Below are 15,410 nucleotides of genomic sequence, written 5' to 3'. Positions count from 1 at the left end.
CATCCTACAGTGGTTTTTGCGTTGTAAGCCCTATTTATTGACTATCTTCACATTACATCACTGAGACTGGCATCCAGTCTTTGTCACAAAAACCTCTTCTATCTCTTGGCAGTACTTCATCTGGGCTTCCTTTCTGTATAAGAAATAGATCTTCTTTAATAATTATTATTTCAGGTATCCATACCTACCTATTTGACTATTTCCTCAATGACAAAGTTCACATTTGACCGTATTCAATTTGCTTTTTTCCCCAGTCTGTTTCTCTGATTTACCAAGATCCTTCTGCATTTTGTTTATGTCTTCTAGGGTATTTATTACCACCACCACCACCCCATTTGTGCAATTCACAGATTTGCTAAGTATTTCCCGTTTCTTCACCCAAATTATTAATAAAAATGTTGACGTGTACAGGACCCAGGGCTGAACTTTGTGGCATCTAAGCAATTATTTTACTCTACTTTGATAATTGTGATTTTTAAACCAGCTATATGTAACCCACACTTAACTAGCTTGCTAATCAGAATGTCAGATGATGCTGTCAAATGCTTTTTGGAACTCATGGTATACGTATAGCATTCCCACAATCTACTAAGGAAGCTACCTGGTAATGGTCAAGACTGATTATGTGCCATCAAGTCATGTTCAACTCTTGGTGACCACATGGATATTCTCCATGACAATCTGTCCCTAACTTGGTCTTCCAATGGTGTTCTCATCACTACTATAACTGAAATGGTCAAGACATGATACTGATATATGTTAATTACACTGTTTTCATGGTGCTTTCAGAATGATTTTTATGGACTACTCTAGAATCTTCCTACATATTGATGTCAGATTGACTTGTCTATAGTTTGTCAAATCCTCTTTTTCTACTTCTTGAAGAAAATGACAGCCTTCTCCAGTCATCTCAAAGATAATGTATAATTATTCAGCTAAACCATCAGCAAATTCCTTCAGCATCCTAACATCTCATTCAACTGTCCTTAAAGATTTAAATAATTCAAAGTAAGTAAGTGTTTCCTTACTATATTTCAAGCAATCCCAAAAGTCTACCCTGCCCCTTCATCCTACTCCTCACAAATATCTGGTGGAACACATACTTCCTTGCTGAAGAAACTAAGGTATAATAGCTCTGACACTTCTTTGTTACCTATTAGTTAAACATATAACTTAACATTAATAAATGTTGGAGAACAAAACATTTAAAAGCAAATAATCTGTTCTTGTTCATATTAAATTAGTCTCCCCCCCCTTTTTAAAAAAAGTTCTAGCTTCTAAACATAATCTGGCTATTTAAAATATACAGATAATATATTCCACTTAAAAAGAAGAGACAGGTATCTATTGCAACTTGCTTTCCTGAGGCAGTTAAATTTTGTTTTTCATTGAGTACACATGTTTATCAAAATATTTGCAAGACAATTCATTTTCAACAGCCATAAAGTCACAAAAGTGCGTAACAGCCTTGAAGCAGTCCAAGAGTATTTTGGCTGACAGTCTTTCAATTAGGGCGGGTAGAAGAGTGTAAGAATTCACTGCCAGTAGTGCTGATGTTGTGAGAAGACATCTTCCTAAGATGTTTCTTAGAAATACAGCAATAGTTCAAAAATAGCAAAATGTTGTTTAAAAGTAATAGAGCATAACAAGCAAAATGAACAGTAGAAACAACAATACTTAAAACAGCATTGCAAACATATCTTTTAGGGGCCACTGAAAATCCTTTCCCCAACCATTTTGCAGTGGAATAAATTGAATTAGGATCCTCTAGCTGAAAGAATCAGAGACATAAACAGGCACAGTTTTGTTTGCAGTCTTTCTTGTAGTAACCACCATCCTTCAGCAGATACAAGACATGTAAGGCTCCCATATAATTCCCCAGTCTTTTTTGGTAAAAGGCAATCTAATGCACTTTAGAATTGAAGATAAACCTTAAAAGAGACCAATCATATAAAAACAAGGATTAGGTGCAATAGAAAAGAGTTGGAATTTTAACTAAACACATTTCTGCAATGAAACATTTAACGAGAACCCACCCCTTTTAATAAAAAATAAAATTAAAGTACTGAAATTCACACATTGAAGCACCAAGATTATCATTTACATTTACAGAGAGGTTTTCAAATGCAATTCAAAATATTTACTCTACTTTCTAAACACCTGTCAATTACACCTGGTTAGGATTGCAATCAGATTTAAAAAACACAATTACATCTTGCTGTTATTGCTTAACTAATCATCATTGCTTCTTTTTCTGACCAGGCAGTTTCATTTGGATAGCAGGTATCCTGAAGTCTTAAAAAATGAAAGCATACTAAGAACCTGAGTCCAATCATGCAAGACAGCACAAATGTCTCTCTCTCCCCCTCCGTACACAAAAATATTATCAAGTCATTGCTTCCCCCTCTATGACTTTCAAGTTTATTCCAGATCTCATTAATTTAAAGCAAAATTTCATTTCAGACAACCTGTGGCTTTAAACATTTTCTGTTGCTCAAAGGGACTGGGTTAAAAAAAGAGACTGATCTAAATCGATAATAAGTCTTCTTGATTTTAATAACCAGTCAGGTTACTAAGCTAAAAACATTACATTTAGCAGAAGGGTAGTTAGCAAACTCAAACTTTCCGGTTAAGTTCTGAACTCACGCTAGCATAATTCAGCCAAATATAAAGCTACCAAAATCTAAAGAATGGAAAATGAAGTATGTTTGAGCCCCAGTAACTGGGATATTTCAATAGTTTAAGGCTGTAATAAATAAAATTGACTGGTTGAATTTAATAACTGCTTTATTCCTTCCAGAAAGTAGCCTTGTATGAGAGAGAGGATCAAAATAACATCAGTGATGTTAAGAAGTTAATTGTATTTTGCACATTTGGTTATGGCTGTCTCCTCCCCATTCTGAATGCTTGGTTTATCAAGAGTAGGTGGACCAAGTGCAACTTGCATCCTAGTGATATTCTAAAGCAAGAAAATTGGATCAGTGCAAAACTGAATTCAGAATTTATTATTTTTATTTATCTTTGAAACAACTGGAAAACCATTTTTCAGGCTTCAGAGCAAGTCAGTTTATAGTAAAAAAAAAAGCAGTAATTGCACATGGACAAAACACAAAAAATATTTAACAAGAAATATGTCATTCCCCAGTATTCTGGCTTAAAAGGTGACTATATTACATTGACTATGGCTTCATTTTATGGAATATTCCATCAATTCCAACTACAGTAATAAATAGTGGAATTATGGAGCTCATGTAATTTCAACACTGCCATTCTATTTTGTTTGCTTGCTTCAGACCAAGCTTTCCATTTCTGCAACAGTCATCAAGTGATAATAATATTCACAGCACAGGGCCATGTGTGCCTACTCAAACCGCTCACTAAATTCAATGGATTTCTTCCAATTAATTAAATGAATATAGGATTGCAGTATGACTGTTACTGAATCTTTAAAACAGTGACATGCAAAGCACGTTTCACCACCAAAAGTGATATTGTACTTGCAAAACTTTGCGGACCAGAAGAGTTGGAAAAAGAGACATTCATACTTTGGGGCCTGCTTTTAAAATAATATTTTTAGTGAAGCTGAATCTCAGAATACTGAGATAAACCCATAAATATAAGCTGTTCAGCAGAATGCACTTTTCTCACAGATAAATGAAGTAAGATGGAAAATGCTGTTAGTCTATTTCAGTTCCAATAATCTATATTATTGTGTTGTTTCAGATGGAGTGCTTTTACATGTTTTAAGTTCTGTATGGAAGTGGTTTGTTGGAACTCAAATAAAATCCTACAAGATTGGGGAACCTATTATAACTGACTTTGGTATTATTGTGCGGACATGTGTTACTACGGTATATTTTTAACACTGATAATTGCTGGGACCAGGTAGATTTATTCTAGTTTCTTTTGTGATAAATTAGCTGTCAAATGTGACAGTTGGTAATTTGGATTTTAAGCAATTTATCATAATTTTCATATTATGTCTTTGTATGGAAATTGTGCATATTTCACTAAATATCATAAATGACAAGCCAGTATTTGAATTCAATGAATTTAGGATTCCTTTTCACTATGTCTGCTCTCATCCACATTGAATTAATGTACTTTGCATTAACATGCCCAGATTGGAATTGCAGACCTTCCTTCTCTCTTTGAAAAACATAATAGCACTATTGAAACCCAAGATGAAATCAAGGTCACTTTTCCTATGCTTGTATTTCTTATCCTAGTCTCTTTACATATCAAAGCATATGATTCAGTTTTATATGTTTTGAAAAATGTAGCAGTAGACTTGAATATATAATTTGGAAGTACATGGGGATCAGCAATGGCTATCATTAGAACAGATATCCCAAGAAAATTGTTTGCTCTATCAAAATATTATTTTTGGTATGTCTGAATTATACAGTTGTAGGTTGCATAATGGGATCTTACAGCAAGTGATTTTTATTTAATGTTTTCCTTTTCTATAGTTTTTCCCTGAAGGCAAACTCACTGTGGTTATGTTAATGAACCAATTTCTCAAAGAATGTCAGCTAATTGAAATGCATTGGGTTTTTTTTAATTGACCTCCATTGGCTTTGTCTGTGTTTTCACTAACAGAAGTACATGGTATCCCATTAAAGACTCCTTTCTTATAAAGATCTGGACACAGTCAAGTAATATAGAGTTCTCCAGTGTGATAAATCTGTGTATGCACCAAAGTGGGCTTTCAGAGTTAGTAGAGCAATTCTAAATTTTTAAAATGCCAACATTTAGGAGTAGAGATACATTATGTGACATCTGGAAATATGTTGGATGGAGTAGGATGAGATAGTATTATTCATAATTTCTTTAAAAAATACAAAAACTGGAAAGATAGCCTTCTTAGAAATTTCTAACAGTTATAAAATTTCAGATAAAAATGTATTGGATAGTGTCCCTTTAATATAATATACACATTAAACTGGGAAGCATGTTTAGAATTGTAAATAATCCTTGACAATTTAGAAACAATCCACCAAGCCCTGCTGTGCAAAACTACCATTCATTTGTGCAGAAATCTGGAACAGAGTAAATTGAAACAGATGATGCCCAGCAGCACTTAGCAGATTCTTCCCCAAACAATCAAGAAGGTGGAATTCTTGGCCAAGATTCACTATTGCCTTGCAAGTATTTTCCACTTTAAAGAAATTGTGCAAACTTGCTCTTCAATGCTTCCAGAGATAATCATTATGTCTCACATTTCCAGAAGTTCACATGGCACCTTTAAGCATTAATTTATAAACTAGATTTTTTGTTCACAATAAATGAGAATTCAGTTACATCCTATCAATAAATTGCCCTCAGTTAAATATAGGCAATAGAATTGCTTTCAACGTCATGAGTAAAATTTTGAAAGCTATTGGTTTAGCTTAAATGTTAACAAATTATTTAAAAAGATACATGTAGAATTCATCATAATTCAAATACATATAGCTGTTTTGGAGCCACAGGTGCAACCCAATTTTTAAACAAATCAGAACCCAAAACAGTTCCCTTATTCTACAAATAACAGTAACAGAAACAGATGGAACAATATAATTGAGAATTGAACAACTTTAGGCTCAGTTCAGATATCATGGCCAAATTATGGATTAGCTGGTTAGGAATATGCTTCGTTTTGAAACTAGTTAGGAGACCAATCAGTGGCTATAATAACCATCATTTGCTGAACTCAGCCTCTACTGCATACTAAACTAAACCATGCACAACGGGTGCATGCCATTGGTCGCAGCATGTTCCTGAAGACCAAGCCTTTATTTGGTATTGATCTCTGAACTAAGCCATTCTTTAGTGAATCTTTTTCTGTTTACTTATTCAAGGAAACAACTTGCTCTAGCCAGTCTTCATTTTGTGAAAACATTACAATTCAGAGGAAAGGTCTGCAAACCGTAGCCCATCTTTCCCTTGATTTCTGATCGTGGCTTAATATGAAGGAATTAAAGAAGTTTTGGACCCTTATAACACTCCATAATATTAAAGATTTCAAATCATATATAAATAATTCTGGGTAGTGTGATTAAATGTTGAGATGAACAGCTCAAGAATGGCATGGAATTGCAAACATGATGCTAGGATGAGGTGAGGGTCTACATCTCTATATAAAATGTAAAAATATTTATTTGAAAATATCCAATAGCATAGTTCTTGCAGGTATGAAGCACAAGGTTCTGGAGACAAATTATCTCCTTCCTTCATTAAAAAAAGGTTACTTTTAATCAGCAGCATATGCATTCCGGTTGGGTTGGTTTAGTTTGGCTTACAATTATGAATAAACTTCCTGCTTCCATATTCTTTAGTTCCTGCCACTTTGTTCCCATGGCAACCTCCTATTTGGTGAGTGCAGGATGAAACCATACAGGTAATCTTACACAGTTAAAGTGCCAACACACCAAACAAGTGGGATCAGAGCAGCAGAAGACAGCACTGTGAATCTGACAATGGTGGCAAAATATTAAACCATGGGTCCATATTCTGAATCATGAAGTCAAACATGTGCACCTTTGGCTAGAAGAGTTTGATGCTCATATAGTCTAGCCACTGAATCTAATGCCCCAACATAAAAAAATTGTAGAAATCAATAATTTACATAATTTGAAACATTATTGCTTCAGCAAACAGTTCAGTCTTGAAATACACTGCAGTTGTGTATGACCTGGGTGTGACTCAACAGATATTAAAAGTAAAGGTACACATTAATTTTTGTTTACACTCACAGACATAATACTCTCAACACACAAGGGCTGCAAATAGGTACATGGCAGCTTAGTGCCAACATTCTAAACCAGTTTTGAAGACTCAAAGCTTGCCTTAGATTACTCACCTAACTTTTATCAGCTATTTTTTTTAAATTAAGGCAATGAAATGGCTACAGTTCCTAAAGTTCATTTCAGGGGAAACAAAAATATACACCTTTCTTCTTTCTGAACTTTAGGGCAGCAGCATATAATGTAGAAAGTTGTATTACACAAACATGCAACGCCAGGTTGATGTAAAAAAAAAAAGCAAAACAAAACAAAACAAAACAAAAACACTAAATCCAAGTTAAAAAATATCATTTGGTGATTTTCTTCTTCACTGGGTTACACACACCATTTTCAGAGAGAAAAAATAAAGCTTAGAATTGATTTACAGTTCTGTATGTGTCTAAATCACACACCAAAAGGGTTTCTAGCAATAACAAAAAAATATTATAGGAGTTTGATTCATCACTACTTGAGGCCATCTGGGACAAGGCACTGGTTCTTGTTTTTGTTTTTTTACTGTGCCCATGTCTGTATGCACTTGTGGAATTTTTTTTAAAGATTTCAGTTTTTCTGTTTATTCTGTACAACATAAAAGGTATATGACAGACTGTGGCTAACACATATTAGCAGAAGCTGATTTTAGAGTTGACATCTCCTATTCCACTCTTTATCAAAACTTCCAGGCTCTCTGAAATTTTAGATGGCTGCAAAAAACCCAGAAACAGGCATTTAAGATTAAGTCAGCTTTCAGCATTTTTCAGTGCATTTTGCAAAAAGGGTCTAAGTTAGGCATACAGTTCTGGTATTTATTTTACACACAGAAGACCACCAACATTTGACATAAAGTCTTCTAAACTTTTGAGGAAGGTCATCTTCTGCTTACGATCCAGCGTAGGCGGAGTGCTGCTTGCAGTAAGCTTGTTGAAAGCATCTGCTAACCGCTGGTAAATTATGGGATCTTGCTGACTTGATAATAATGTTTCAACTAGTTCAGAATATTCTGCCTGTAAAGAAGATAATCATATTGATAGATCAGAAGAAAATGTCATTAAGAAAAATTAACATGGCTTAATTATGTCAAAGGCTTCCTATACATTGACTTGTTAAAAGATTTACAATGTAAGTATATTTCCTATTTTGGATGCCAGGAACATTACTTTAAGGTTGAGAATATTGGCTTCCCTCAAGTCACCAAGTGAATTCTATCTGACTGTAAAGTTCAGTTGCAGACCTCTACTACCCCTAAAAGTTGTGGAACATGCAAGAGATAAAGACAACATAAAATATCATACCTGATGCAAACATACTAATGTATAAAATGCTTCTCCTGCTGCAGCTGTCATCTCTGTATTGTGCTTTTGCAGTACCAGCATATCAAAAACCATCTAAAATTTAAAAACATAACTTTATATCCTGACTTTTTAAGAAAAATTGTGCTAAGCTGAAAGTGACAACTACTTTGTAGAAGCTTGTATTTTCAAGACCATCACTAGAAATTAAACTTTCAAATGATACACATACACATGATATAAATTGCTTGCAACAATGTATAAAGTAGAGAAGTATTATCACCATATAACAAAATGGATAGGAAATGGCTGAATCAGAGAGCCCAAATCTATCTGCTTAATTATGAGTCTTGAATTTCCTGACCAACAGCTTTCTCCCTTGGTCACAAAGACATAATTTTCTGGTGGAAGGACTATGTATTTTTTCCTAACACACTCCTTGGGCTCCTCAGTAACCAATGCAGCTAAACTTATAGATAAGCAGGGTTTATTTTACAAAAGCTGGTACCTAATGTTGTGTTAACCTTATTATGGGCTTGCATCCAGAAAGCCCTTCTGGTAGGAGAAAGTAGATTCCAATGACTAACACTGCACAAGGTTCATTCTCAAGACTTTCTGAAGGATCACTAAGGCTCATGCCCATCAGCCTGTATTTCCTATTTTGTAATACTGTATTCTTCAATATGGCACTGTGCAAATGAATTGAGCTGCAATTCCCAGAATCCCTAGCAGCTAAGTCAAACATGCAGTCCCACCATGCCTAGTGAGTGCCATGTTAAGGAAGGCTGCTATAACACCAACTATATTACACGATGGTGTTGCACTGCACTGAATCCAAGCCACAATATTAGGCAACAGGATATGGAATGATGTCTCTTACCTTAAGAAAGTGTCTTGTTGCTAAAAAGAGGGATGACTCTGACTCCTGGGTTTTTGCACATTGTTCTGCTAATGGTGTCAGAGCTTCTAAGCAGAGCTGGCAAACATCTGAACTCATTCTGATTATTCAGAGTCAAGGAATATATCTCTTCCTTTTGGGGGGAGGGTATTTGGAAATGATACAGTACATCAGGACAACAATAAACAGACATTAAAAATTGCCATTTTCCTATACATTATTTTAAGCGAAGATCACCACTAAGAGAATTGTTGAACTGGTTCCTCCTCCATCATTTTCCCCTAGAAACTGCTGTTACTGTACTTCTATATTTAAATAAAATATAAAGAAAGGAAGTAGAGAGAATTTAGGGCCCAAGCACATCATCAACTGAAGAGGGTCACGACAGCTTGTAGAAAGTGAGAGAGAAGCACAGACTGTCTGGATATTTTTGCATTAAAATGTTATTGAACCTAGAAAATGTGAGGAGGACAGATTCCTTCCCTGCCAAATGATGAAAAGTGGTTTCATTTTTCCTATCTGGGAATTCTCATAATATTTAAAATGCTAGAATACTCCAGCAACAGGCTTAAAAGATCAGGTGCATGTGTACCCTGGCTCTTCCTGGTGACAGGATGGGAAAGTTGCAGTGAATGAATAGCTACTTCTTGTTACAAAGATAAGCTACTTCAAGGAAAGAATATGTGGTGCTCGATGAAGGATTGTATCAGATTCTCTGCCAAAATAAAGTGCTAAGAAACACGTGGATGCCATTGCACAGAATAACTTAGATGAACAAAAACAAATGCAATACAAATGTTTAGATAACTAATCAACAACTGACATTCTTGACATTCTTAAGGCACACACTTAAGAGGTATTTAGCTAGTATAATGTAATGATTTAAAGAGGGGAAAAAAGGGGACCTGGTTAATGACTCCTTCCCCACCCCACCAAAAAAGGATCTCAAAGGATACGATGTCATCCCTAATTCTAATGAATACATAAGGCTTTTAAACAAGTCTTCTGGAAGCTGTGGAATTTTCTCAGGGAATATTTCACAAATAAAAGTAATTAATTTGTAGTACTGATTACATAGTGATGGAAACTATGGAAGGAAAAAGTAAATAAGTCTATGTTAATGAGGCCTCTTCAGATAAATTACTATATTTCAAGAATACAAAGGAATGTCAGATGTTCAAAATCAAGTGTTAGTTTTTATACATATCATAATTTGCAACACATATACAGGGCTAGGTTTTTGAGGTCAATACAGAATTAAACTTAAAATATCTTTGTAATTCATGGCCTACTGTTGAAACCCTAGATCATTTATTATGACAAACACAGGTCAAACTGATCTGCAATTAGAGACTTCTGAAAAGTTATAAAGCAAGAGGGGTATCATGCACGTTATTCCATAATGGTTGCAGAGGGAGCATGTTGGGTCTCCCCTGTCTCAAGCCAGTACCTTAACCGCTACATTACACTGGCTCTCCAATGCCAGGCTATTCCTCAGATGGTACTGCTAACACATTTGGAGAGTACCAGATTCAAAAGGCTGTCCAAAGGCAGGCATGAGCTGAAGCTCTGAGTTAATGCCAGAGGCCATTTTCCGCCAGCCATGAAAGTCCTAGTGGTAGTAGAAAATGAATATTCATATTTAAGGACATGACATTATGATGACTGAAATTTTTAGAAGAATGGTCAAAATTCCTCATCCCTTCCTGCAACACTGCATGACACTATACGTACTTTTAACAAGTCTTGGGACATTAAAGGCAGAATTAGGTTCACTCCATATAAGACAACGTCTGCTGCTGATACAGATCTGTTTGTTGCTTGCCCAGGTTCATGCCCCCTAAATACTTCATCTAAAAAGATGGGGAAGGAGAAAATATAGGAATATAAGAACAAATTCAACTCTCCCTCAATATTTTCTGAACTTCAAGCTTTCATTAGTGAGCATGCAATATGTTAATAAATTATTAACTAAAGCAATTGGAATGCAGTGCTTGAATCCCAGTAAGGTGATGCCAAGCTTAACTTTGCCTTCTGCAGTTGATCTTAAAAACGTATTTCCTTTAGAAAAACTAAATAGTATAGTGAGGTGTATTAAAAAGTATTCCACTTCTGCATGTTCTGTATTCACTACTTGATACAGATATATTTTTAAAAAATCAGTAATGTAATATATAAATAGTGTTAAATTATATCTAGTTTTTCCAATTCTTCTTTGGATTCTGAGGTGGACAAAAAGATTTAGAAACCCAGTGAGAAAAGTAAGAAATCAAGATTAAGGTGAAAAAATGACTGAAATTCTAACTTAAAAAACTATAAAAGATATAAAAGATGTTTTGCAATCTACTACAGCCAAGATTACTGTATCTCTAGACATACAATTATAAGGTATATACTTACTCATTTCAAACTCTTCAAATTTAATTTGTCAAATTTAGATTTGTAATTTTATATATTAAAGTGGTCTGTCTTTTGACAAATCTAAATTTGAAGAGTTTAAAGCAATGATTCACTAATGATCTGGTTACCTTGTAGTTAAACATATTTTCTTTTAGTTCAAAATGCACAAGGTACAAAAATCCAAACAGTAATCTTATTAGCCACAAAGATTTGTCTAATAAATGAAGACAAAACTCTAAGTCTACAAAAAACTGAGCTTACAGTAGTTAATTATCTACTTGGAAATGGTTTCATGTATCATACAAACACAAATCCAAGTTTACCAATGTCTATATACACCATAATTACTAATATTTATAAATGTCATTATGCAAATGCTTCAAAAACATTTGTTTATATATTAGATTTTTAAGAGATTTATGACCTGTCTACATTTCCCAACTAGCTGCTAAAGATCCCCAATATTAGTTTAAGCACACCAAATAAATAAATAAATAAATAAATACATACATACATACATACATACATAAATAAAGCAAGCAAGCAAGCAAGCAAGCAAGCAAGCAAGCAAGCAAGCAAGCAATATAAAAATTAGAAGGACAAAAAAAGATTGAAAAAAAATCCAAAGTGACCAAAGAACTAAACAGGAAAACAACTGTTTGTATAAATGCATCAGTGAATTAAGTGAATTAACTCTGAAATTTGAGAGATAGAAAGCACCCAACTAACAAGGCCCTGTTATTTGTTCATCACGTGCTGGAAAATAGGTTATTTTAAGAAAAGCCTTGGACAATAATTAGAGATCTAGCTGAACAGTTTCCTACGCATACTAGCCGGGTGTCAAGAGATAAAGAGCTCTTTAAGTCTGAGTGGCACCCATGCTATTTTCAGTTCTAGATTCCGCCCTACCTGTGTCACTGAAATCTATAAATTCTTTTGAAAGTAGGTTAGTGAGAAGCTCCATAATGAGAAGAAGATCCTGGTATTGGTCCTCTTCTGCTGTAACATCTATTCGTTGTCTACCTAAATTATTCTTGGAATATACTTGAAGTAGGGTCAGACAAGCTTCATACAAATTCATGGCTTTAGACTGCAAAAAATAGAAAAGAAGGCTTAATGAAGGATGTACATTTGCTAGAATTTATTACTCTGGCCTCTAAGCCACTTCAACTGCAACTGACACTATGCGGCATACACTCCATCCATAGCAAGGGTTAAAACAATAAAATAACAATACTTAATAATCATTAATCCTATTGCACCAAGGGAATACTCTCCAACATAGACAATCACAAATTGTCAGGCAAATTTAAGCAGTGTAGAATTTCCATTGTATAGTTATAACATTCTGTAGGAAATTCTGTCTCTTGGTACTATTAATATCTCCATTTTTAGGAACCCTATGGCTGGGCTGGAAGAGATAAATGTCCGCTGTATTGTTAACAGTTAACAAATGTACTGGGGCATATACCTTCTAGGTTAGAGCTTCTTCCATCAGATGCTGAAAGTGCTCCGTTGATGTATAACAGAGAACCTGTATGCCTCGTACAGGAATTGTATTACTGTTCCCATTCATTGGCCATGCTGGCTGGGACTGCTGGGATAACAGTTCTCCTTTAACTGGAAGGCCACAGCCTCACCACACAGCGAGGTCATAAAATAATGCAAGCAAGGCATGAGGCATAAATAATATCTAGCTGAAACTCTCTCCAAAAGGAAAATATTCTAAAAGGAACTGTATCATGTGGTGAATCATCAACTCTCAGTTTTAATTCAGCCTAACTGATAATACTAAAAATGTTTAGAAATTCCAAGCTCTTCAAAGATTCTTCTTCTAAAATGTTTGAAATGTTTCAATTTACAGAACCCATTGATTTTTTTAAAATTAGAAATAAAATACGAAAGAAGTCTTTATTCTCGACTTAGTGGAGAAAAGGGGCTGGAAACACAGAAACAGAAAAAGGTTGTGAAAGGAAATTGATATTACTGAACGGGTATGCAATGTACAGTTCATTTCCTGTGTGTATCCTACATTACATAAGAATATATTTTAAAATGTATTTACCTCTCCAAGATAGCATATTTGTTTATGTGCAACTTCAACAAAAACTTCAATGATGAGGTTAACAGTCTCTGGTGTATTCTTGTACACCTCCATTAGTCCAATGCAATTTGTCAGGAAGTCCATCAGAAAATTAAAGAGAATTGCTACATTGTCTATCTGGGTAGCCTCAGCAATACCGCAAAGTGCTTCTAGGGTGGCAGTGATTTCCTGTTTCACCTCCTCCTCCTGGCAGATCTGTTGGAAGTTTTCTTGGTTTATCACATTCAAGAATCGTTGCTGCAGTGGCTGAAGAACCTGGAAAACAAAAATAAAAACAGGTGTGCTGTAGCTTTGCTCATTTGCAACAGCTGCAGACAGAAGTATCTCGACCCAAAGGTTTTTCATGGACGTCATACACATATCTTGGAGAACAGTATTTTTTTATATATATAACACAACCTAGAGAAAGTTTAAAATTGATCCCAAAGGCATTGCTTCACTTCCAGGTAAGTTGGCAATGCCCTTTTACTGAATTATTTCTTGTTTGAATAGCATATATAAAACATAAAATACAAGGCCAAATACCTTAACATGCCAAAAAAAATACCCATTTTGAAAAAGCAGTACATACGTAAAATTTTAAGCCAAAAAGTGCTGAAAAATCATACATTACTTGATTTTAAAGAGCAAGTTTTTTTTTTAACATGCAGTAAATGTTCATAAACGTTAACACTGATCAAAGCAAAAATTGGACTGTAAAATGCTACTGGGCTAGTGAGATGGTTTTAAACAATTTTGGAAGAGGTGCGTGGAGAAACTGAGTCACAACAGAACAGTTGTCTCTGGAGTCTCACTGTGGGAGTGGCAGGGGAGTCATATCATTTTTTGCTCTTCTAAAACATCCTGAATGCACTAGGCCTCCCAGACTTGGTAAGCATCGGTTGAATTCTTTTATGTTGACTTGTCATATCTGGTTTTGTATAATATTTTGATTGCCAAAAGGGCTCATTATCAGTTGTAAAATCTTACAACTAGCTGTTTCTGGCTCGGGAAAATAACCTTTGTTTTTGCAGCCACATTTTTAATACATGGCTCATGCTACTTTGAAAAATCATTTTTAAAGCAAGCTTCCTGGAAGAGGAAAAGGGGAGTATTAAAAATACCACTACATGCTTAAAGCCTGGAAGGCAACTAAACAGGGCTGTAGTTAACATGAAGAAAAAATAACAGTAAAAACTATTCTTTTTCAGAGTATTCGTTTAATTTTTGTGTGTGTCTCTGTTCTCTCTTCTCTATATATGTGTGAATGTGTGCATGCGTGTGTGTGTGCAGAAGAGGTATATTTGGCAAAAACCAGGCCTTTACCAAAAGAGCTAAAGCCGCGGAACAGGAAAGCTGGGGAACTCGGGTGAGGTGCTCATTTCCGCTCAGTCTTCCCCTTGCAGCAGCCACGTCCCTGTACTGATGGGCCACAGTTCTCCAGAACATATCATGCTCTGCTAGACCCTCCAGGAGCATCGTTCTGAGGAGGTCTTCAGAATGATGCATTGTGAGGCTGCCCACTTCTCCCAATACAGTACACCAGGCACTCCCTCCAAGCCACATCTAAAGCAACGTGTCTCAACTTCAGTGTCTTTTAAGATTTGTGGACTTCAACTTCTGGGAGTTGACAGTCACACATCTTAAAGTTGCTGAGGTTGAGAAATAATGGTCCAAGGAATGCAGATGAATGGCCCGGTGAAGGCAGGGGCAGCTTTGTACTATGGAGAGAAAGTGTGTAGATCCTCCTCCTGCTTCAGTGGTGAGTATTCAGTGGACTGCTCTTGATCAAAGCACTTCCTTTCTTTGCTCCTCAGCAGGTTAAGTTCCTAAGACAGTTTATGCCGAATCAATAAATGCAACTAAAGGACATGGCACAAAATGAAAAAGAAGAAAAAAAATTAAAAAGGAAACTTAAACATCAATTATTATCGTTACATTCCATTTGCTTGTTATTTTAAGTCCAGAACACA

General features: G+C 35.2%; 1 protein-coding gene across 1 annotated transcript in view; it reads right to left on the bottom strand.

Moving 5' to 3' along the window:
- Nucleotides 1-1,264: 1,264 nt before the first annotated feature.
- Nucleotides 1,265-15,410, bottom strand: part of XPO4 (exportin 4) — a 73,844-nt gene continuing 59,698 nt past the window's right edge. The window contains exons 17-23 of the mRNA XM_063305771.1: nt 13,420-13,713; nt 12,264-12,444; nt 10,689-10,807; nt 9,911-10,041; nt 8,937-9,054; nt 8,060-8,152; nt 1,265-7,771 (exon numbers count right to left, since the gene is read on the bottom strand). Of these exons, the coding sequence (XP_063161841.1) occupies nt 7,574-7,771; nt 8,060-8,152; nt 8,937-9,054; nt 9,911-10,041; nt 10,689-10,807; nt 12,264-12,444; nt 13,420-13,713 (1,134 nt within the window). The 3' untranslated portion in view covers nt 1,265-7,573. The remainder of the gene's footprint in view (nt 7,772-8,059; nt 8,153-8,936; nt 9,055-9,910; nt 10,042-10,688; nt 10,808-12,263; nt 12,445-13,419; nt 13,714-15,410) is intronic.

The sequence above is a fragment of the Candoia aspera genome, chromosome 5 (genome assembly GCF_035149785.1).
Source record: "Candoia aspera isolate rCanAsp1 chromosome 5, rCanAsp1.hap2, whole genome shotgun sequence".
Lineage (NCBI taxonomy): Eukaryota > Metazoa > Chordata > Lepidosauria > Squamata > Boidae > Candoia > Candoia aspera.
This window is presented reverse-complemented; position numbering and strand designations above follow the sequence as displayed.